This window comes from Quercus suber, unplaced genomic scaffold (genome assembly GCF_002906115.3).
Source record: "Quercus suber isolate HL8 unplaced genomic scaffold, Cork oak 2.0 scaffold_74, whole genome shotgun sequence".
In the NCBI taxonomy this organism is placed as follows: Eukaryota; Viridiplantae; Streptophyta; class Magnoliopsida; order Fagales; family Fagaceae; genus Quercus; species Quercus suber.
Window position 1 is genome coordinate 1,631,591 of NW_027069539.1, and position 19,731 is coordinate 1,651,321.

The 19,731-nt window shown below is 37.5% G+C and overlaps 3 protein-coding genes across 3 annotated transcripts; all 3 read left to right on the forward strand.

Annotated features, from left to right (window-relative positions):
* The first annotated feature begins 4,126 nt into the window (after window positions 1-4,126).
* On the forward strand, window positions 4,127-6,000 carry LOC112006928 (uncharacterized). Its single transcript, XM_065773422.1, has 3 exons — window positions 4,127-4,588; window positions 4,838-4,956; window positions 5,205-6,000. Exons 1-3 carry the CDS (start codon window positions 4,127-4,129, stop codon window positions 5,998-6,000), a joined length of 1,377 nt encoding a protein of 458 aa, XP_065629494.1.
* Window positions 6,001-12,934: 6,934 nt separating this feature from the next.
* LOC112037307 (meiotic recombination protein SPO11-1) lies at window positions 12,935-19,709 on the forward strand. Its single transcript, XM_065773405.1, has 15 exons — window positions 12,935-13,017; window positions 13,146-13,245; window positions 14,482-14,555; window positions 14,659-14,760; window positions 15,240-15,313; window positions 15,549-15,565; window positions 16,183-16,252; window positions 16,324-16,360; window positions 16,563-16,610; window positions 16,700-16,758; window positions 16,820-16,851; window positions 16,972-17,077; window positions 17,275-17,395; window positions 17,478-17,541; window positions 19,282-19,709. The coding sequence occupies exons 1-15, from the start codon at window positions 12,963-12,965 to the stop codon at window positions 19,406-19,408; spliced, it is 1,086 nt and encodes a 361-aa protein (XP_065629477.1). The 5' UTR covers window positions 12,935-12,962; the 3' UTR covers window positions 19,409-19,709.
* On the forward strand, window positions 17,843-19,027 carry LOC112006929 (meiotic recombination protein SPO11-1; the record flags this gene model as incomplete). The annotated part of the gene is made up of 6 exons (XM_065773409.1): window positions 17,843-17,920; window positions 17,992-18,028; window positions 18,231-18,278; window positions 18,361-18,418; window positions 18,481-18,513; window positions 18,630-19,027. Coding segments are annotated over 6 exons (453 nt in total), but the record flags the coding sequence as incomplete, so codon positions are not given.
* Window positions 19,710-19,731: the final 22 nt, after the last annotated feature.

Genomic DNA, 19,731 nt, shown 5'->3' on the forward strand with positions numbered 1-19,731 from the left:
TTTATTGGTTTCTGAGTAGTGATAGCAAAACCTAACAGCAATACGTGGCGCTTTGTAATTGGCCGTATTTTGTGGACTTAGTAGTGTGACGTGTCAGCTTGTGATAGGTTGGAAATTTTCCCTGTCTACAGCAATGTCTAATGGTTTAGAGAAACCTTGGACCTAAGTCCCACTCAAGTCACGGAGAAGACCACCAGCACCAGCGTGGCCATTGATGATGGAAGCATCAGTATTCAACTTATACCAGCCTGGTGGGGGTTTATCCCATTTGGCATTGAGCCGAGGCCTTGCACTGGGGACTTTGGACGAAGCTGTGAGAAAATGATACTCTAAAGCTTTTGCAACACACTCTTTTAGGAGCTGCTAGTTCGGAGGTTTAGCTTGGTAAGTAGCACAATTTCTGTTAGTCCATAGAGACCAAAGACCAAAAAGAAAGAGAGTGGACCATGGTATGCCGTGGTGCTGAGAGGGCAGAATAGATGAGCAATTGTCATGCAACCAATCTAATAGAGGGAGGCCAAATGAGTTGTATAGACCTGTGGGTGGGCCAAGACGGTTCCAAAAACTGACAGAGTAGGGGCATTCTCTAAGCATGTGGCTAATGGACTTGGTTTGGGATTTACAGATGGAGCATCGCTGATCTAGGCTTAAACCCCTTGAACCCAAAAGTTCTTTCACAGGTATGCTATTATAAGTGCAAAGCAAAATAAAGAGAACGAGCTTTGGAGGAACTCTAAGCTTCCATATCCAAGTGAGAGAGGGAGTGCTCGGGTTCAAGGTATTTAAACCCTTTGCTGCATTATAGGTAGTCCGAAGAGAGAAGTCACCATCATTAATGAAGGCCCAAGCAATTAGGTCATCCCCTTAAGAGGCTAAATTTGTGGGGATAGCTTGGATGACTTTCAAAATATTATTAGGGAGATCAAAAGAGAGCTGGAGATTCCAATTGCCATATGTGTCAATGGCTTGGTTGACAAGCTGATATTCCTCACCAAAATTGAGAGGACCAATTAATTAGGCTCTTAGAGGGTCGAGAGAGGTCCAGTTATCAAACCAGAAGGAAGTAGAGGCACCAGTGGTAATTACCTTCCTTATGCCACTGTCCAGAAGGGGTTTGGCTGCTTTACAAGTTGCCCACGTGCAAGAACAAGAGCCTTTAGAGGTCTATGGGTTCCTGCTAGTATTGTTGGAGAGGTATTTAGCTTTTAAAACTTGAGCCTAAGGGGAGTGGTCCTCAGACAGTAATTTCCAATTCAGTTTAGCAATAAGAGCGAGATTCTGCGGTCTTGTTTCAAGAGTACCCAACCCACCATGATCTTTAGGCCGAGTGATAATGTCCCAATTCACAAGGTGCATCTTCCTTTTTTCAGGAGTTGAGCCCCAAAGGAAGTTCCTATTTGCACGGTCAATTTCTTTGCAAACTTTACTTGGCAGCAAGGCACCTTGCATGACATAATCAGAAATTGCACCTGATGATGACTTAATAAGGGTCCTTCTACCAACAAGGGATAGTAGCATAGCTTGCCATCCTGCTAGTTTTTCTTGCACCTTGTGGATAATGAAATTAAAGTCCCTAGTAGCACGATCAGCAAATTTTAGTAGGAACCAGCATGCTCTTAGAGCCACAAATTGCTCTTCTAGTTTCTTCAGGAGTGTTTTTTGAGAAAAGGACTCTAGATTTTTCCTTGCTAACTTTCTACCCAGNTTGTGCAAATTCTATGCCAAAAAAAAAAAAAAGTGTTAGTAGTTCTAGGGTTTGTAATGTTTCAATTTCCAATTATATCCCTTGTAAATTTTTGTAATTACACACTTTTCTTTTTAAATTTAAAATATATGTTGGATATAAAAGGTATTTGACAAATCTAAAATAAAATAAATATTTATTTGTTATACAAGTTAAACGGGTTGTGTTAAGTGAGTTATTTCGAGTTGACACAAATAAATTGGCGTGTCAAACGTATCTATTGCGGGTTACATGAGTTGAACCGCTTATGACACGTTTCTTATCGTGTCGCTTTCGAGTCGACCCGTTTATGACCCAAACCCATTAAGGCTCAACCCTAACCCGAAAAACCCGTGTCGAGTTCGTGTCATGTTCATGGGTTGGGTCGAACATTGACACCCCTAATACTATTTACATGTTGCTTTGCCATGTCAAAAATATTGGATTTCAATATTTTATTTTAATAAAATAAAACAAAAATGCCACAGTGATCACCTTTTGTGGGTGAAAGGATGATCTAAGAACCTAATTAACTACTTTAAATAGCCAAAAAGTCAGATAGCCACACTCTCAAGCGAAGAAGAAGACACTCTACAGAGAAGCACTAAAAAGATAAAAGATGGACATACGGGTGGATTCTCGTTCCACCCCAATGAATCTAGCTACAAGAACAAGCTACTTGGACAGTTGCCAGGAGCGTACGAAAGTGCGTTCAGCCTCTTGGATCAAATGCAAAAAGACGTGGAGTCTGACACGGAGGAAAATAATCTTTGTGAAAGCTTTGCATCAGTCTCTCTAACTAAAGAAGAGAAGGTGTGCATTAGGTCTCAATGGTCTCATGCACTCATTTTAAAAACATTTGGTTGCACTGTTGGCTACCAATTCCTGGCATAGCGTGTAAAGGAACTATGGACACCTTCAGGTAAACTTGACCTTGTGGACTTGGGCTACGATTATTTCCCAGCAAGATTTGAAGCTAAGGAAGATTTGGACCATGTTCTAAGTGATGGCCCATGGTTCATTGGACAGCACTTTTTGGCTATCAAACCATGGCAACTAGAATTTTCAACGTCTAATGCCAACCTCTCACAGGTCACAGTGTGGGTAAGATTTCCTGGGCTTCCCATTGAATATTATGACACTGCAGTCCTAAAGAAAATCAGTTCCTCCATTAGTCCAGTGCTCTGCATAGATAGTCACAGCAGCCCACTACCTCCGCCCCTACTGATGCTAGTAAAGATCAAGTGGATCATTCCACAGTGACCATTGATGCAACAACTACCCCTTCACATTCAACCACCTCCCCACCAGCTGAGTTGGACACCTTTGGTCCTTGGCTGCTAGTCTTTCGAAGAAAGCGCAATGTCAGGAAGTCCCCTCAACCAGCCAATCCATTCCATTAGCCGATTGCAAGCACCACTTACACTGCTTCTAAGCATGGGAAGCCTCTCCCTTGGGTCACATCAGATGAAGTCATCTACATGGATGCTGACTCATCAATTGGGAAAGGTAAACGAAAGCTGGTTACTTCCTCTGACCATCACCAAACCTCGGGGCCCACCAAACCCAAAGCCCATAACACTCCAAAGCCCACATCTCAAAACATAAAGAGTCTGAACCAAAAAGGAAGTCAAATAAACAAACACCTTTCTAAGTCCACAAAGTCCATTGCTTCTTTTAAAGCCTCAGATAAAGCCACAAATCTTTCAAGCTCTACAACCTTCCAGTTTAGTGCCAGAGCACCATCAAGCTCCACAGACGCTCCTTTCTCCATTGCTTCACCTAAACCCAACAATGTCGTGGGCAATTTGGATCAACAATCATGCAGTGGAGCTCAGCAACTCCATGATCAACAACATACGATGGGATCCGCTCATGATCTATGGGTGGACGGACAAAGACCTGCTGAACTCTTGGAGTTTCATCTTCCCTCTAACAGAGCAAAGTAAGAGGGGTGGGTGTCTTCCTCTCACGCACCTAGCATGGCACAACACTCTGAATCCATGGTGGAGATTCAGCCTAGACCAACCACCTCTGCTTCCGCTGGGTCAAAGGACATCAAGCACCTCAAGGGATCGCTTGCAGTCCAACCTTTTAGAAATATCACTGGACCTACTAGAAATTTTTCTGAGAAAGTTTCTCACAAGTGAGACAATAGGGGTCTTGATTCAAGGGACTCTTCCACAGCTCAAGCTCATCCAGACTCTTTCATTCATGGAGAGCTTCACCTTGGGGACTGTCATGAGACAGACGTAGTTGCAATTACTAGAGCATGCCATTACACTGGCACAAAACCCTGTGATGCCCAATGAGGAATTAAGGTAGGTGGGATGGAAATGGATGACAATCAGAAGGGCTTTTGCCCAGGAATGTGAGTCCTACTCTCCTTTTCTATCCCCAAAAATGAATATATTAGTCTGGAATTGTAAAGGGGCTATGAAGCCTTCTTTTCGTAGTACTATTCATGATCTAACAAATTTTCATTCTCCTGGCATTATGGTTGTCATGGAGACTTGCATAAGTGGCTCTAGAGCTAGTGAAATCCTACGTACCCTGCCTTATGACGGAATCCACACTATTGATCTCGTTGACTATGCTAGAGGAATTTGGCTATTATGGCGTGGGGATATGGTGGACATGGACGTGCTCACTGCCATGGAACAGGAGATACTTGCTATAGTGAAGGTACTCTCCTCTCCCTCTCCTTGGCTTTTATCTTCTATTTATGGAAGTCCTAGATTTGAGGAACGTCAAATTCTATGGGATAATTTGTGTTCAGTCTCTCTTCTTCATGACCTTCCTTGGACCATTGTGGGTGATTATGATGATGTCATTGATGGCACTGAAAAGTTAGGGGGTAAACCAGTTAGCCTTTGACGCACTACAACCTATAGGAACTGCATGAACTTTTATGGTTATAAAATTGAAAATAGAGTTACAAAACATTCTATACAGCGATGAATTAGCATTGTGACTGCCCCAATGGCTTGATGGACAAAGCAGTCTTTGCCATTATAACAAAATGAATTGGATGAACTCATATTAGATATTTGAATACTACTTGCTAAATCGTATTTGCATTCACTTTGTGACTTATAACTCTTTGAAAGGCAGGAAGTAATAGATAAAGGTGATAGTAAGCTGAAGAAGTTGAGGAGTGTATGTGGCGAGGAAGTGTACAAGACTGTAGTTGATGCATTGCTGGAATTGAATGACTACAACTCAAGCGGGAGGTATGTAATTCCAAAACTTTGGAACTTCAATGAGAGAAGAAAAGCCAATCTGAAAGAGGTAATTAAGTACATGATCGAAGAGTTGAAGACACTCAAGTCTTGATTGATTTGGGGTTCTCTGGTGCCCCTTTCACGTGGACCAATTGTAGAGATATTAATGCTTTAATCCAGCGAAGAATTGATAGATGTTGGGCTAATCTTTTCAGGACCTTACTATTTCCTAATGCCAATGTCACCCATTTTCCTAGGGTGAGCTCGGATCACTGCCCCCTTCTCCTAAGATTATTCGAGAATGGTCAGAGGAGACTGGAACGATCTATTCGTTTTGAAAAAATGTGGCTTAACCATCCAGGGTTTCAACAAGTTGTGGAAAAGGCCTGGGAGTTTATGCCAAGTCTGGGTCTGGCTATCTCCACTTTCAAAAATCTGGCCTCCACCTGGAACAAGGAGATTTTTGGGAACATCTTTGCAAGGAAAAGGCAGCTCCTTCCCAGAATTAGGGGTCTTCAAAAAGCTTTAGCTGCTCAACCCTCAGCCTTCCTTATTTCTCTAGAACAAGAACTCTCCCTGGAATATGCCTCTTTACTAAATCAAGAAGAGGATTTTTGGGCTTTAAAATCTCGGGTGGACTGGCAACTTTTTGGTGATCGAAATACTGCATTCTACCACACAAAAACAATTATCAAGAGGAAGCACAACCGAATTCGGAGGATCATGAATCAATCTGGGGAATGGATTGAAGACGAAGATCAAGTGATGGACATTGTTCTTAGTGGATTCAAAGAGCTCTATCAAACCAAACACCTGACCTTCATCTCCACTGCAGATTTTGAAATAGAGTGGGCTATTGCACTCTCTACAGAGGACTCCCGCAAGCTTTCTACCATGCCCTCGAATATAGAAATTCTTAAGGCCCTCTCCTCTTTGAAACCTTTTGAAGCACCAGGAGTGGACGGTCTTCATGCTGGCTTCTTCCGGCATTTTTGGCACATACTCGGATCATCAGTCATTGATGAAATCCTGACTATCTTCGCATCTAAGTGAATTCCCTTATATCTAAACCATACCTTGGTGACTCTTATTCCAAAGAGAAATGGTCCAGAAGTCCTTGGCCATTTTAGGCCAATTAGTCTCTGCACAACTATTTATAAAATGGTATCAAAGATCATTGTCAACATATTAAGGCCCCATATGCAACACTTAGTCTCCCCACTTCAAGCTACCTTCATCCCTGGGAGAAAAGGGCTTCATAACATGATTATAGTCCAAGAGATTCTTCACTCTATGGAAAAGAAAAAAGGAAGGGTTGGAACTATGGCGTTAAAGATCGACCTTGAAAAGCTTTTGATCGCCTTGAATGGAGTTTTATCAGGGAAGTCCTTGTCCATTTTAATTTTCCTTCTAACTTCATTGCCATCATCATGGATTGTATTTCATCAACGTCTGTTTCTGTGCTTTTTAATGGTGGTAAGCTCCTTACTTTCAGTCCATCCTGTGGTATACGGCAAGGAGACCCATTATCGCCATACATTTTTATTATGTGTCTTGAATATCTTGGGCTTCTTATTCATGATAAAACTGCAAATAATTCTTGGAAGCCCATCAAAGCTTCTAGGTCCGGACCAACCTTCTCCCATTTATTTTTTGCCAATGACTTGATGCTTTTCGGCCAAGCTAGTCTAAAGAACAGTGAGACAATTGATGAAGTGCTAAATACTTTTTGTCAGCTTTCTGGGTAGAAAGTTAGCAAGGAAAAATCTAGAGTCCTTTTCTCAAAAAACACTCCTGAAGAAACTAGAAGAGCAATTTGTGGCTCTAAGAGCATGCTGGTTCCTACTAAAATTTGCTGATCGTGCTACTAGGGACTTTAATTTCATTATCCACAAGGTGCAAGAAAAACTAGCAGGATGGCAAGCTATGCTACTATCCCTTGTTGGTAGAAGGACCCTTATTAAGTCATCATCAGGTGCAATTTCTGATTATGTCATGCAAGGTGCCTTGCTGCCAAGTAAAGTTTGCAAAGAAATTGACCGTGCAAATAGGAACTTCCTTTGGGGCTCAACTCCTGAAAAAAGGAAGATGCACCTTGTGAATTGGGACATTATCACTCGGCCTAAAGATCATGGTGGGTTGGGTACTCTTGAAACAAGACCGCAGAATCTCGCTCTTATTGCTAAACTGAATTGGAAATTACTGTCTGAGGACCACTCCCCTTAGGCTCAAGTTTTAAAAGCTAAATACCTCTCCAACAATAATAGCAGGAACCCACAGACCTCTAAAGGCTCTTGCTCTTGCACGTGGGCAACTTGTAAAGCAGCCAAACCCCTTCTGGACAGTGGCATAAGGAAGGTAATTACCACTGGTGCCTCTACTTCCTTCTGGTTTGATAACTGGACCTCTCTCGGCCCTCTAAGAGCCTAATTAATTGGTCCTTTCAATTTTGGTGAGGAATATCAGCTTGTCAACCAAGCCATTGACACATATGGCAATTGGAATCTCCAGCTCTCTTTTGATCTCCCTAATAATATTTTGAAAGTCATCCAAGCTATCCCCACAAATTTAGCCTCTCAAGGGGATGACCTGATTGCTTGGGCCTTCATTAATGATGGTGACTTCTCTCTTCGGACTACCTATAATGCAGCAAAGGGTTTAAATACCTTGAACCCGAGCACTCCCTCTCTCACTTGGATATGGAAGCTTAGAGTTCCTCCAAAGCTCGTTCTCTTTATTTTGCTTTGCACTTATAATAGCATACCTGTGAAAGAACTTTTGGGTTCAAGGGCTTGAAGCCTAGATCAGCGATGCTCCATCTGTAAATCCCAAACCAAGTCCATTAGCCACATGCTCAGAGAATGCCCCTACTCTGTCAGTTTTTGGAACCGTCTTGGCCCACCCACAGGTCTATACAACTCATTTGGCCCCCCTCTATTAGATTGGTTGCATGACAATTGCTCCTCTATTCTGCCCTCTCAGCACCACGGCATACCATGGTCCACTCTCTTTCTTTTTGGTCTTTGGTCTCTATGGACTAACAGAAATTGTGCTACTTACCAAGCTAAACCTCCGAACTAGCAGCTCCTAAAAGAGTGTGTTGCAAAAGCTTTAGAGTATCATTTTCTCACAGTTTCGTCCAAAGTCCCCAGTGCAAGGCCTCGGCTCAATGCCAAATGGGATAAACCCCCACCAGGCTGGTATAAGTTGAATACTGATGCTTCCATCATCAATTGCCACACTGGTGCTGGTGGTCTTCTCTGTGACTTGAGTGGGACTTAGGTCCAAGGTTTCTCTAAACCATTAGACACTGCCACGGTCCTAATGGCAGAACTTTGGGCTTTGAGGGAAGGGCTTCGCATGGCAAGACAACTTAATATATATTATCTCATAGTTAATATGGATTCCTCTAATGTTGTCAAGCTCTTTTCCTCCTCATCTTCCACAAATAGACTAAGCCGGCCATTGGTGGTTAAATGTAAGGGCATTCTCCAAGCTTTCCAATAGGTCCAGCTCAGCCACTGCTTTAGGGAGGCCAACCATGCTGCTGACTTTCTTACTAAAATAGGAAGTTCTTAACGAGAGAATTTTGTTTATTATGTTACTCCTCCCTTTTCTTTGTTGGATGTATTAGCTTTTGAATGCGCTAGTGACAGCGCACCTAATGCATCTATAAATATTGAGGCTGATGTATCTTTTGATACCCGTTTCCTTGCGGGTTAGTTGGCAATAGACTCTTGGTTTAATTTAAAAAAAAAAAAAAAAAAAAAAAAGATTAGGCACAAATGTTTTCTTGAATATTTTAGAGTCTGTTTGGATAGGCGTTTGTGCGGAACAAACGCACGTTTTTGGAAGTAAACGCAAAACAAAATGCATTTGGCCTCATGTTTTCAGCAAAATACGATTTCCAAAATGCCAAGAAATCATGTTTTAGAACCATGCCTCCAACTAGCTTTTTATGAAAACGCTAGTTTCAATCTCATCACTCAAAAGCAACACAAATGTTTTAGGGGTCTCAATACCTTAAATACCCTCAAATATTTGCTTAATAACAAATTTATCAACCCGTAAAATTCTCACCCGTGTCTGATTTGACTCTCCAACGCTTGCAACTTCTTGGCACAAGTTGTCTTGCTGGAACGAAGATCATGCGACACACACTAGAAGTTGCAAGAATGAGTTCAATGGTGAATTCTGCAACTTATTTGGTTGAGAAGCGACCCACTGCTCTTTCTCTCTCCCTCTATTTGGTCTCTTCACTTTTTAGAATTTTTACTTCTCTTTTTTGTGGTTGATACTGATTAGCAACATATATAATACTATTACTTTATTTAGTTGTCATTAACTCTATAGTGGGGATAGTGTAAAAAAAATAATAATAAAAAACTTTATAGTGGGGCACAATTGCATAGGGAAAGTGACGATACCGGATAACTGTGTTAACATATTTAACATGGACTACAATTAAAATAACAGTATATCCTTATCATCAAAATTAAGTCCTTTTTGGTAATTTGCACCCACAACAAAAAATTTATAGTTTTCAAATTGCAATTTTTACAAGTTTTAACAAACATTTAACTGTGGCTTTCAAAATTGTGTTTTCAAGATGCACCTTTTAAAAGCGCTAGTTTTTAAAATGCACCTTTTGGAACAGTTTATCCAAATAAGCCCTTAGAAACACAGCAAAAAGAAAAAAAATCAAAGTTCATTTACAAAATTTGGCATTATACGATTCTAAAAAAAAAAAAAAAAAAGTGACCTTTCTATAAGCAGCAAAGTTTATGTACTGAATTAAACACAACAAAACTTTTCCTTTCCATTTTGACCTCAACAACAATCATATTCTTTGCGCGCAACGAGCACGAACTGCATGTGAGTTGACATTGAGACGCGTTACAAAGACTATATGCCAAGTGTTTTCTTGGGAAATACTCCATGGAATGAGTATTTCCAGAGTTCTTTTGTCACTTTCTTCGATTTTTGTTTCATGATCAAAGTAGCCAAACCCATATATCTGGACTCAAAAATTTAGTGCCGCAGAATGTATATATTTTTACAGGAAAATGAGTTAAGGGACAGCCAAACATATATTTCATTCATCTCTATGAAACTACGTACGTTTGTTAAGCCCAATTGTCTTTCTTTTTTGATTTATTAGTATGTGTCATGTACAAAGTTTTTTTTTTTTTTTTTTTAATTTTTTTTTTATAAGGTGTCATGTACAAAGTTATGCATTGGATTCTCATCCGAAATTCAGTAATTATCGTGGCATATGAATACTTTGGGAGGTGGGGCTTGATTTGTCTCATAATTGGAAAATTACAAATAAAAGCAAACAAGTTTACTAACACTTTAAGAATGGCAGAATATACATATAAAAAACTGACAGTATTACAGTTAAACTATTAAATAGGATTAAGGTAGTGATTATTACATACACTCTATTATACACATTCTTACTAGAGGAAGAGCCAAGGTGGACGAGGGGGCAATTGCCCCCTTAACCCCACCCCAAGTCCCACATCAAACTTAGTTATGCATTTTTCTTCTAATACTAAAATTGTGCCACACTAAAATCTAGATGAAAAGCTAAACAAGAATACACATTCTTACTAGAGGAAGAGCCAAGGTGGACGAGGGGGCAATTGCCCCCTTAACCCCACCCCAAGTCCCACATCAAACTTAGTTATGCATTTTTCTTCTAATACTAAAATTGTGCCACACTAAAATCTAGATGAAAAGCTAAACAAGGAGTACCATAAGTTGGCAACGGGGTTAAGTTACAACTACATTTCCTCTTTAAAATGTTGTTGTATTGTGAATGATTTCCTTATGTTGATTTGTTGCCACGCATCAGTTATTATCTCTACTATCTTTGTATTATACACCTAGATGTATTCTTTTTAACTATATATATATATATATTTCTAACGTTATTAAGTCAAAAAAGCTTCTTTTGTTCATGATATACTAATACCTTATTGGATTACAAGCAATCTATAAGTAAAGGTAGCAAAATAAATAAGAGATTTTAAAAAGTTGGATCACCATTTTTTGTTCCCTAATACAAATTTAGAATGAAATCTTTTTGGTTAATTTACCTTTTTTCATTCATTTTTATGTGTTTTACTTGTTTAAAATATATACTCAAACTCATAATCACCTTAGAATTTGGAATACCTTAAGGATAGCAGTGACTATTAAATTTCAACTCTAACACTAGGTATGGAAAAATCTTCATTCCCTAAACCAAATTCTGACTCCACCATTGATTCTTATACATATGTTTAAAGCACACAAAAATCATGACTTCAAGTCATGATTTCCAAATGTGTACACTGGGATGCGTGTACTAGTATTTTCTTATTAGTTTATAACATTAACATGCTTTTTTTTTCTTTTTTTTTTTTTAAATGAGCATAACATTAACATCTGAGTATAATGTATAGTGAGATTGTTAGGTTGAATCAGAGTGACGAAACAAAAAAAGAAGGAGAGCGGAAAAAGATTATGTAGTACGAATAACGTTAATGTTTGTGGCCGAAATGGGCAAATGCCCTATTCATGCAAACAAAGTGGCCTTTTTCCCCCTTTCCCAAACAAATTAGGGAAATGACCCTCTTTTGTAACTCGATTTTCTAAAAATCGAGTTTTTTTTAAAAAAAAATTTCTAAAGCCGAGCTTATAATGACGTTTTAAGGACCTATAGTGGCGTTTTGGAACTCGAGCTCCATGAACTCGAGTTATAGGCAATTTTTTTATTTCTTTTTTACCTATAACTTGAGTTCATAGAGCTCGCGTTCCAAAATGCCACTATGGGTCCTTAAAATGTCACTACAAGCTCCTTAAAAATGCCACTATAGGGCTTAACTCGATTTTGAAAAAATCAAGTTTCAAAAGAAAGGCATTTCTCTAATTAGTTTGGGAAAGAGGACAAAATGTTGCTTTGTTTGCGCAAAAATGGCATTTGCCCATTTTTTCATAATGTTTGCTTTATTTCATTAATGCTGATTTTTAAAATGTTGAAAAATTATTTGGTGATCATTTTTTTCTTTTAATGTTTTCTTTATTTTGTGTAGTCTATTGCCTATACACTAGTTTTTGGACCGAATTTACTCCAATGAGAATTTCCTGACTCAAAAATGCACCATAAGGAGGTTTGTCTTTGATGCCTTGAAAAATGCTAGACTGAAAGCCATAATTGATGGGGCAATTGATCCAATATTGACATCTCCTTTGGAAACATTATGTGAGTAGTGTTACATAGTCGCAAGGTGCTTGGCTATTTTGGTTCTTTAGGTTGTTGGTTGTTTACTTAATTCAATTTACACTTAAGATGTCTCAATTTCAACTTCTTATTAGTTAATATTTGTGACCATACCACGGTTTACTAGCATTTGTTAAAGTTCAAATTGTACTCTCTAAATTTGGAGTAATTTTTTTTTCTAAACTTTTAATTTTGTTAATTTCATCATTTATAAATGTTACTAATGTGGTACTTTCATCCACAATCTTTTAAAAAAGTTGTTGCTACAATCACAAAACGATGTAGTTTAATTACTAAATTTGATTCAAATCCATTTTAGTTCTTTAATTTTACTTTCATTTAATTGAATCCTCAAAAAAAAAATTATAAAAGAAAGAAAATGATGAAATACCTTTTCATTTATATACTTTACAAAGTAAGATATACAATTAAGTTGTGTTGTAATTCAATAATAAACGGGTAATGTTAGAGGTATTATTTTTCATAATTATTTACATAATTTGTTGTGATTAAAACAAAATTACTTTCATTTTTGTTTATCACCAATCGCAATATTTGAAATTAGAAGGAAAAAAAAAACGTTTTTGGGCCATAGGAAAATAATAACAAAAAAAGTAACTAAGCTCTAAACCGGGTCGACCCAACTTTTTACAGCATGATTCCGGGTTGGAACCTACCTATAAATACCCAGAAAATGAAAATCTAAAATTTGAAAAAATCGTACGCACAGTTACAGAAAGAAAAAATGGAGGGAAACCGTGGGAGCTCACAGCGCTGCGATTTGTTACGAAAAATCAGAGGTCAGAGAATTCAATTTCAAGTTAAAAAATAAAAATAAAAAAAGGCATTGAAATACATTCACATTCTTCAATCACGCTGTAATCAACAATTTAAATTCTTATAATTTATGGTTTCTTTGAATTTTCAGAGTTCACTCGAGCTATAGTACAAGATCTCAGCATCGGACGGTCACCGATCGTTCTCATCGATCCGTTCAGAGTCCACTGTACGAATCCTCACGCAAACTGGTTCGGTTTCTTCTCTTTCAATTGCATGGATGGCAGTATTTAGGTTTCGAAATTTTGATTTGAACTTCAAACGGCACCGTTTTGTAAAATATGTTCATAGTTTTTTAAAAATTCATTCATTTTTATCTCCAACTTGCGAATTTTTGTAAAAAATTCTTATTCCTTAATTTTTTTAACGGAAACATGTGTGAAGGAAATTTAGCCATGTAGGTTTAGATGAGAAATTTAGCTAGACTTTACATACCTACACCTAAAAAATAGTAATAATTATTATTAATTAGTAATTTGATTTTTTTTTTTTTCCATTTGTTTCAATAACATTGACGATCGTATTTAGGTTTTCAAAAATTGAATCGAAGATCAAACACCACTATTTTGTAGAATTTCTAAAAGCTTCATTAATTTTCAGCGCGTAATTGATTCGCTAAAGACCTTTAATTTTAAAATATTTTTTGCTTTTAAAAAAAATTGTTCATTAGTTTATTTAACGGAATTAGGCTTTGTTTATGGTTGAAATGAAAACTGTGTGAAGGAATTGTAGGTTCAGATGAGAATTTGGTTATTGCTCTATAGCAAAATAGTGATTATTAAAATTTATGAACTTTTATAGTAGGCTAATCACTATCCAACTATTAATTGGTTATGAAGGTTGGTTATAGCAAATAGTATTGGACCTAAGGTGATAGTTGGAGAAAATGGATGTTGTGATTATGGCACTGGACACAAGATGTACGCGCCATGTGTCCATCTCTTTACATTCTAGTGTTATTGAATGCATAGGATTTGGCTTGCATCCAACGCCTTTGTGCAATGGATGTAAGATGGATGCGCCACATGTCCATCTCTTTATATGCGGTGCATCTATTGTTTGTCTATTGCTTGAGATTTGGTTTGGCCTGCATCTAGTGTCTTTGCACATTAGACACAAGATAAACACACCACATGTCCATCTTTTTATATGTCGCATGCTTCACAAGATTTGGCATGCAAACACAAGATAGACATGCCATGCGTCCATCTCTCGTATGCGGTGCATCCAGCACATTGGATGCAAGCCAGACATTAGAATAAAAATGGGATGTAGTTGAGAATGTTACTAGCATGAGGTAACAAGCGTTTGTCTTTAAATTCATCAAGCATGATTGGGATGGAGTTGAAAATGTTACTGTTGTTGTATGCAACTTTGCTGATCCCAAAATTTTGGAACTAAGGTTTAATTTTTATTGTCTTATGTAGCTGTTGCAGCTCTGTTTTGCCAAATGGTAAGGAAATTCTCACACTTCAAAGGGAAAACCATGTGCATAGGCTCGGTGAGTGGGTTTTGAGCTTAACCACTTATGAGAACCTTACAATGAGCCCTCAATTGTATGGAATACTATCCAACTATTGATGAGTTATTGAATTCTATTTCAGATGTCTTGCTAAGAGTGCTATTGATTGTTCAGCAACTTCTGCAAGAAAACCAGCATGGGTCCAAGAGAGATATATATTACATGCATCCATCTGTATTTTCAGGTAAATCTGAATTAAGCTTCAGTCCCAATTTCAAATGATATTTCTTTTTATATTCAAGTTTCCCTATTACTGTGATAGGAATCTGAAAAGTGCATGTTCAGTGGAACAAATTTGAGTATCTGCCCTTAATTTATAATTTGTGCAATCACTTATCAAAAAAAAAAAAATTATACTTTGTGCAATCACTTATCAAAAAAAAAAAAAATTATACTTTGTGCAATCACTTTATGTTAAAGAAAATCACAAGCTTCATCATGGGGAGAACTTTATGAGAGAGAATTTGATATCTTTGATTATGCTCAGGTCTCCATTTGTCAACATTGTCAGTTATTTTATAGGGCATAAGTCAGCACTTAGATATTTCGGAGAAATCTGAACTTATAGTTAGATAGTATTAAATTTTCTTCCATAGATTTCAGTCCTTGTCTGCTTGAATGACATTGCTTTCTTAAATATCTTCTGCTTATTCTGCAATCCAGAACAGTCAGTCGTAGACTGGGCAATCAGTGACATTTGCATCCTTATGCAATGCAGTCGCCACAATCTAAATTTGGTAGGTGTCTTCCTTATGCTTTCTTTTTCACCTGAATATTGCTAATTCGTTTTTGGTTCTGCTGGAGTGTATAAAGCCTTTGTGGTTTAAACTGAACAAATTGGGGGAAGGCTTAAGAAATTTCCAAGTGCATGGCTGCACTAGCCTCAAATATTTGTAAAACCTCTGTCACTTTGTTGTCAATTACAAGGAACTTACACTTATTAAGACATTTATATCTTGTCTCTTTTGGCAGGTTTCTGTGGGCAATGGGTAGGTACTTGAGATCACACTCAGACCTTTGAAGGTAAGTAGACAATCATTATTTTTTTCTGTCTGAATTCTCTTTCTAAGATTGTACTCAAAGTGTTGTTTGCCAATAGCATATATGTGTTACTGGGTGAATATATCATATCTTTCCATTTCGTAGGATTTTTATAGCCACTGAAATGTAATATACGTTTAACTGAATGATTATCAACATGAGTAGTTTTTAAATTTTTTGATATATGGCATTCATTAGGCATAGCTAATAACTTCTATATGCTGAAGTAATTATTTCCAGTGATCATAAAATTTTCAGATCTACCCTCAGTTTATGTACTTGGCAGATGTTTCTTCAAGTAAATAAAATAAAATATAAAATTAAAATAAAAATAAACCCTCTTTTGTGAAGGGGATTAAATAGTCCTTTGAGGGGGGGGGCAGAGAGGGGGTGTCTCTGTATGAGTGATAGTACTTTACGACTTAAATAGTTCTTCACGCTGTTTTTTCATTCTTGAGTTTTCTCAACTACATAGCTGACCCTTTGACCCATAATATGCTGTGTTGATTCTGCTGTAGCATCGCTTAACTGTTAAAGTTTGTTGATCCCAATATTTCTGTTACAGGTTGGTGATGGGCTGGATAAGATTCTTAGAAGGTGGAAGGAAGTTTGATTGCATAAATCATCCTAACGCGGTAAGAACAGGAACTGGTATGGTTATTTAATTATCTCCAATTAATATATGTCTGAACCAGTTCTACTGCAGGCCCACCCCATCCCTGTTCAAGTTGAAGAAGTCGAATGTATCCAATTACTAAGATAATATGCAGGACAATTTGGACCAATCTATGTTTATAATTGATGCAGGCATTGGAAATAAGATTTATCTATTTTTTTCCTATGCATTACGTGCAAGGATTTTTTATGGTATTCCTCAGTTGGTGTCACATATTGTCTGGAATACAGAGAGTAGATAATTGAAATTTTCCTAATTCTTGCATGTAGACATTGTTAGTGTTGCTGACTACATTCTAGTTGTGGAGAAGGAATCAGGTAAGCAATTATACTGGTAATACTTATAGGAAGCACAACTTCTAAGTTCTAAGATTCTTCCTTTTAACTAAATTATTAATGATATGCAGTATTTGAGCGATTAGCTAATGACCAGTTCTGCAATGCAAACCGTTGCATTGTCATCACTGTAAGCTCTTCCTTAGGTCATTAGGCTCATCTCAAAATCCTTTTTGACCATTTTTTCACAGGGAAGAGGCTATCCAGATATCCCCACCAGAAGGTGAAAACTTTCACTTTCAGTTTACAATGTTTCTCACCATATTGCCATATATGTCATTTATCATTTTGTTTTTATGTATCTATTTGGGCTTTCTGTGAATATGTGCGTTTGTACCAATAGGTTTTTGCGGCTGCTCATTGAAAAGTTGTGTCTACCTACCTATTGTTTGGTTGATTGTGATCCATATGGCTTCGACATTCTGACCACATATCGGTTTGGTTCAATGGTTAGGTTTATTAAATTGTTAATGATATTGTTGTTTATTTATCATCCACTTAAGCAAGCTAAACAACATATATGCTGGCAAGTAGGAGTCTAGGACTGTGTATATGAAACTCTAAGAACTATGTAAATTTCCAATTTTTTTGAAAAGCTGACCAGTTTTTTTTTTTTTTCTTTTCTCTTACACTTCTATTTTGTTAGCAAATGGCCTATGATGCAAAGCAACTGCATTGCCCAGAGGTATGCTGGCTTGGAGTTTTTCCTTCAGATTCTGAGAAATACTGTCTTCCACAGCAATGTTTCCTTCCTCTGACAGCAGAAGGTGATAGATGGTACTTGTAGTGTTTCAGATAGGCTTTCTTATGTTCGTAGTCTTCTGCTAATGTTCCTGATATTCCTGCCAGACAAGAAGAAAGCTGAAGCTATGCTAAATAGATGCTACCTGCAAAGAGAAGTCCCAAGATGGAGGTAAAATTCTGTAAAATAACCTGTCATTTTTCTGTTATCCTTGTTTGCCTGGACTACACAGATTCTGAAGTTTTACTTCATCATGAAAGGTTGGAACTAGAGTTGATGCTGCAAAGGGGGGGGGGGCTCTGGATGAGCTATAGTACTTTACCACTTAAAGAGTTCTTCACACTGTTTTTTCATTTTTGAGTTTTCTCAACTACATAGCTGACCCTATGACCCATAATATGCTGTGTTGATTTTTCTGTAGCATCCTTAGCCAATGTGCTTAACTGTTAAAGTTTGTTGATCCTAATATTTCTGTTACAGGTTGGTGATGGGCTGGATAAGATTCTTAGAAGGTGGAAGGAAGTTTGATTGCATAAATCATCCTAACACGGTAAGAACAGGGACTGGTATGGTTATTTAATTGTCTCCAATTTATATATGTCTGAACCGGTTCTATTGCAGGCCCACCCCATCCCTGTTCAAGTTGAAGAAGTCAAAGGTATCCAATTACTAGGATAATATGCAGGACAATTTAGAACAATCTATGTTTATAATTGATGCAGGCATTGGCAATAAGATTTATCTATTTTTTTCCTATGCATTAGGTGCAAGGATTTTTTATGGTATTCCTCACTTGGTGTCACATTTTGTCTGGAATACAGAGAGTAGATAATTGAAATTTTCCTAATTCTTGCATGTAGACATTGTTAGTGTTGCTGACTACATTCTAGTTGTGGAGAAGGAATCAGGTAAGCAATTATATACTTATAGGAAGCACAACTTCTAAGTTCTAACATTCTTCCTTTTGACTAAATTATTAATGATATGCAGTATTTGAGCAATTAGCTAATGACCAGTTCTGCAATGCAAACCGTTGCATTGTCATCACTGTAAGCTCTTCCTTAGGTCATTAGGCTCATCTCAAAATCCTTTTTGACCATTTTTTTCACATGGAAGAGGCTATCCAGATATCCCCACCAGAAGGTGAAAACTTTCACTTTCAGTTTACAGTGTTTCTCACCATATATATATGTCACTTATCATTTTGTTTTCATGTATCTATTTGGGCTTTCTGTGAATATATGCGTTTGCACCAATAGGTTTTTGTGGCTGCTCATTGAAAAGTTGTGTCTACCTACCTATTGTTTGGTTGATTGTGATCCATATGGCTTCGACATTCTGACCACATATCGGTTTGGTTCAATGGTTAGGTTTATTAAATTGTTAATGATATTGTTGTTTATTTATCATCCACTTGAGCAAGCTAAACAACATATATACTGGCAACTAGGAGTCTAGGACTGTGTATGTGAAACTCTAAGAACTATGTAAATTTCCAATTTTTTTGAAAAGTTGACAAGGTTTTTTTTTCCTCTTACACTTCTATTTTTGTTAGCAAATGGCCTATGATGCAAAGCAACTGTGTTGCCCAGAGGTATGCTGGCTTGGAGTTTTTCCTTCAGATTCTGAGAAATACTGTCTTCCACAGCAATATTTGCTTCCTCTGACTGCAGAAGGTGATAGATGGTACTTGTAGTGTTTCGGATAGGCTTTCTTATGCTTGTAGTCTTCTGCTAATGTTCCTGATATTCCTGCCAGACAAGAAGAAAGCTGAAGCTATGCTAAATAGATGCTACCTGCAAAGAGAAGTCCCAAGATGGGGGTAAAATTCTGTAAAATAACCTGTCATTTTTCTGTTATCCTTGTTTGCCTGGACTACACAGATTCTAAAGTTTTACTTCATCATGAAAGGTTGGAACTAGAGTTGATGCTGCAAAGAGGGTTGAAATTTGAGATTGAAGCATTGTCTGTGCATTCACTATCCTTTTTGTCAAAAGAGTACATAACATCTAAGATTCAAGGTGGAGTGCACATTTAACTCGTCTGAAAATTTTCAGTGTACTTGCTACCATCTTGTAGAACATTTATATGATATCTGCAAGATTTAAAATTAAAACATAATCTTTAAACAATGTTTTATAGTTATAGGAAGAAGTCCAGTCAAATAGAGCCCAAGAACTCTCTTTTGGATCCAAGAAACAGCTCTTAGAGATCTTTTTTCTTTTGGAAGATACATGAGCGAAACACAACCTATTGATATTGGAAGAGCCAAAGAGTCTTACAATGTATCATTTCTGGGTCCAAAGAAATTCTTAGGTATAGGAAGAAGTCTTATCAAATAGAGATTTCTACTCGCAACGA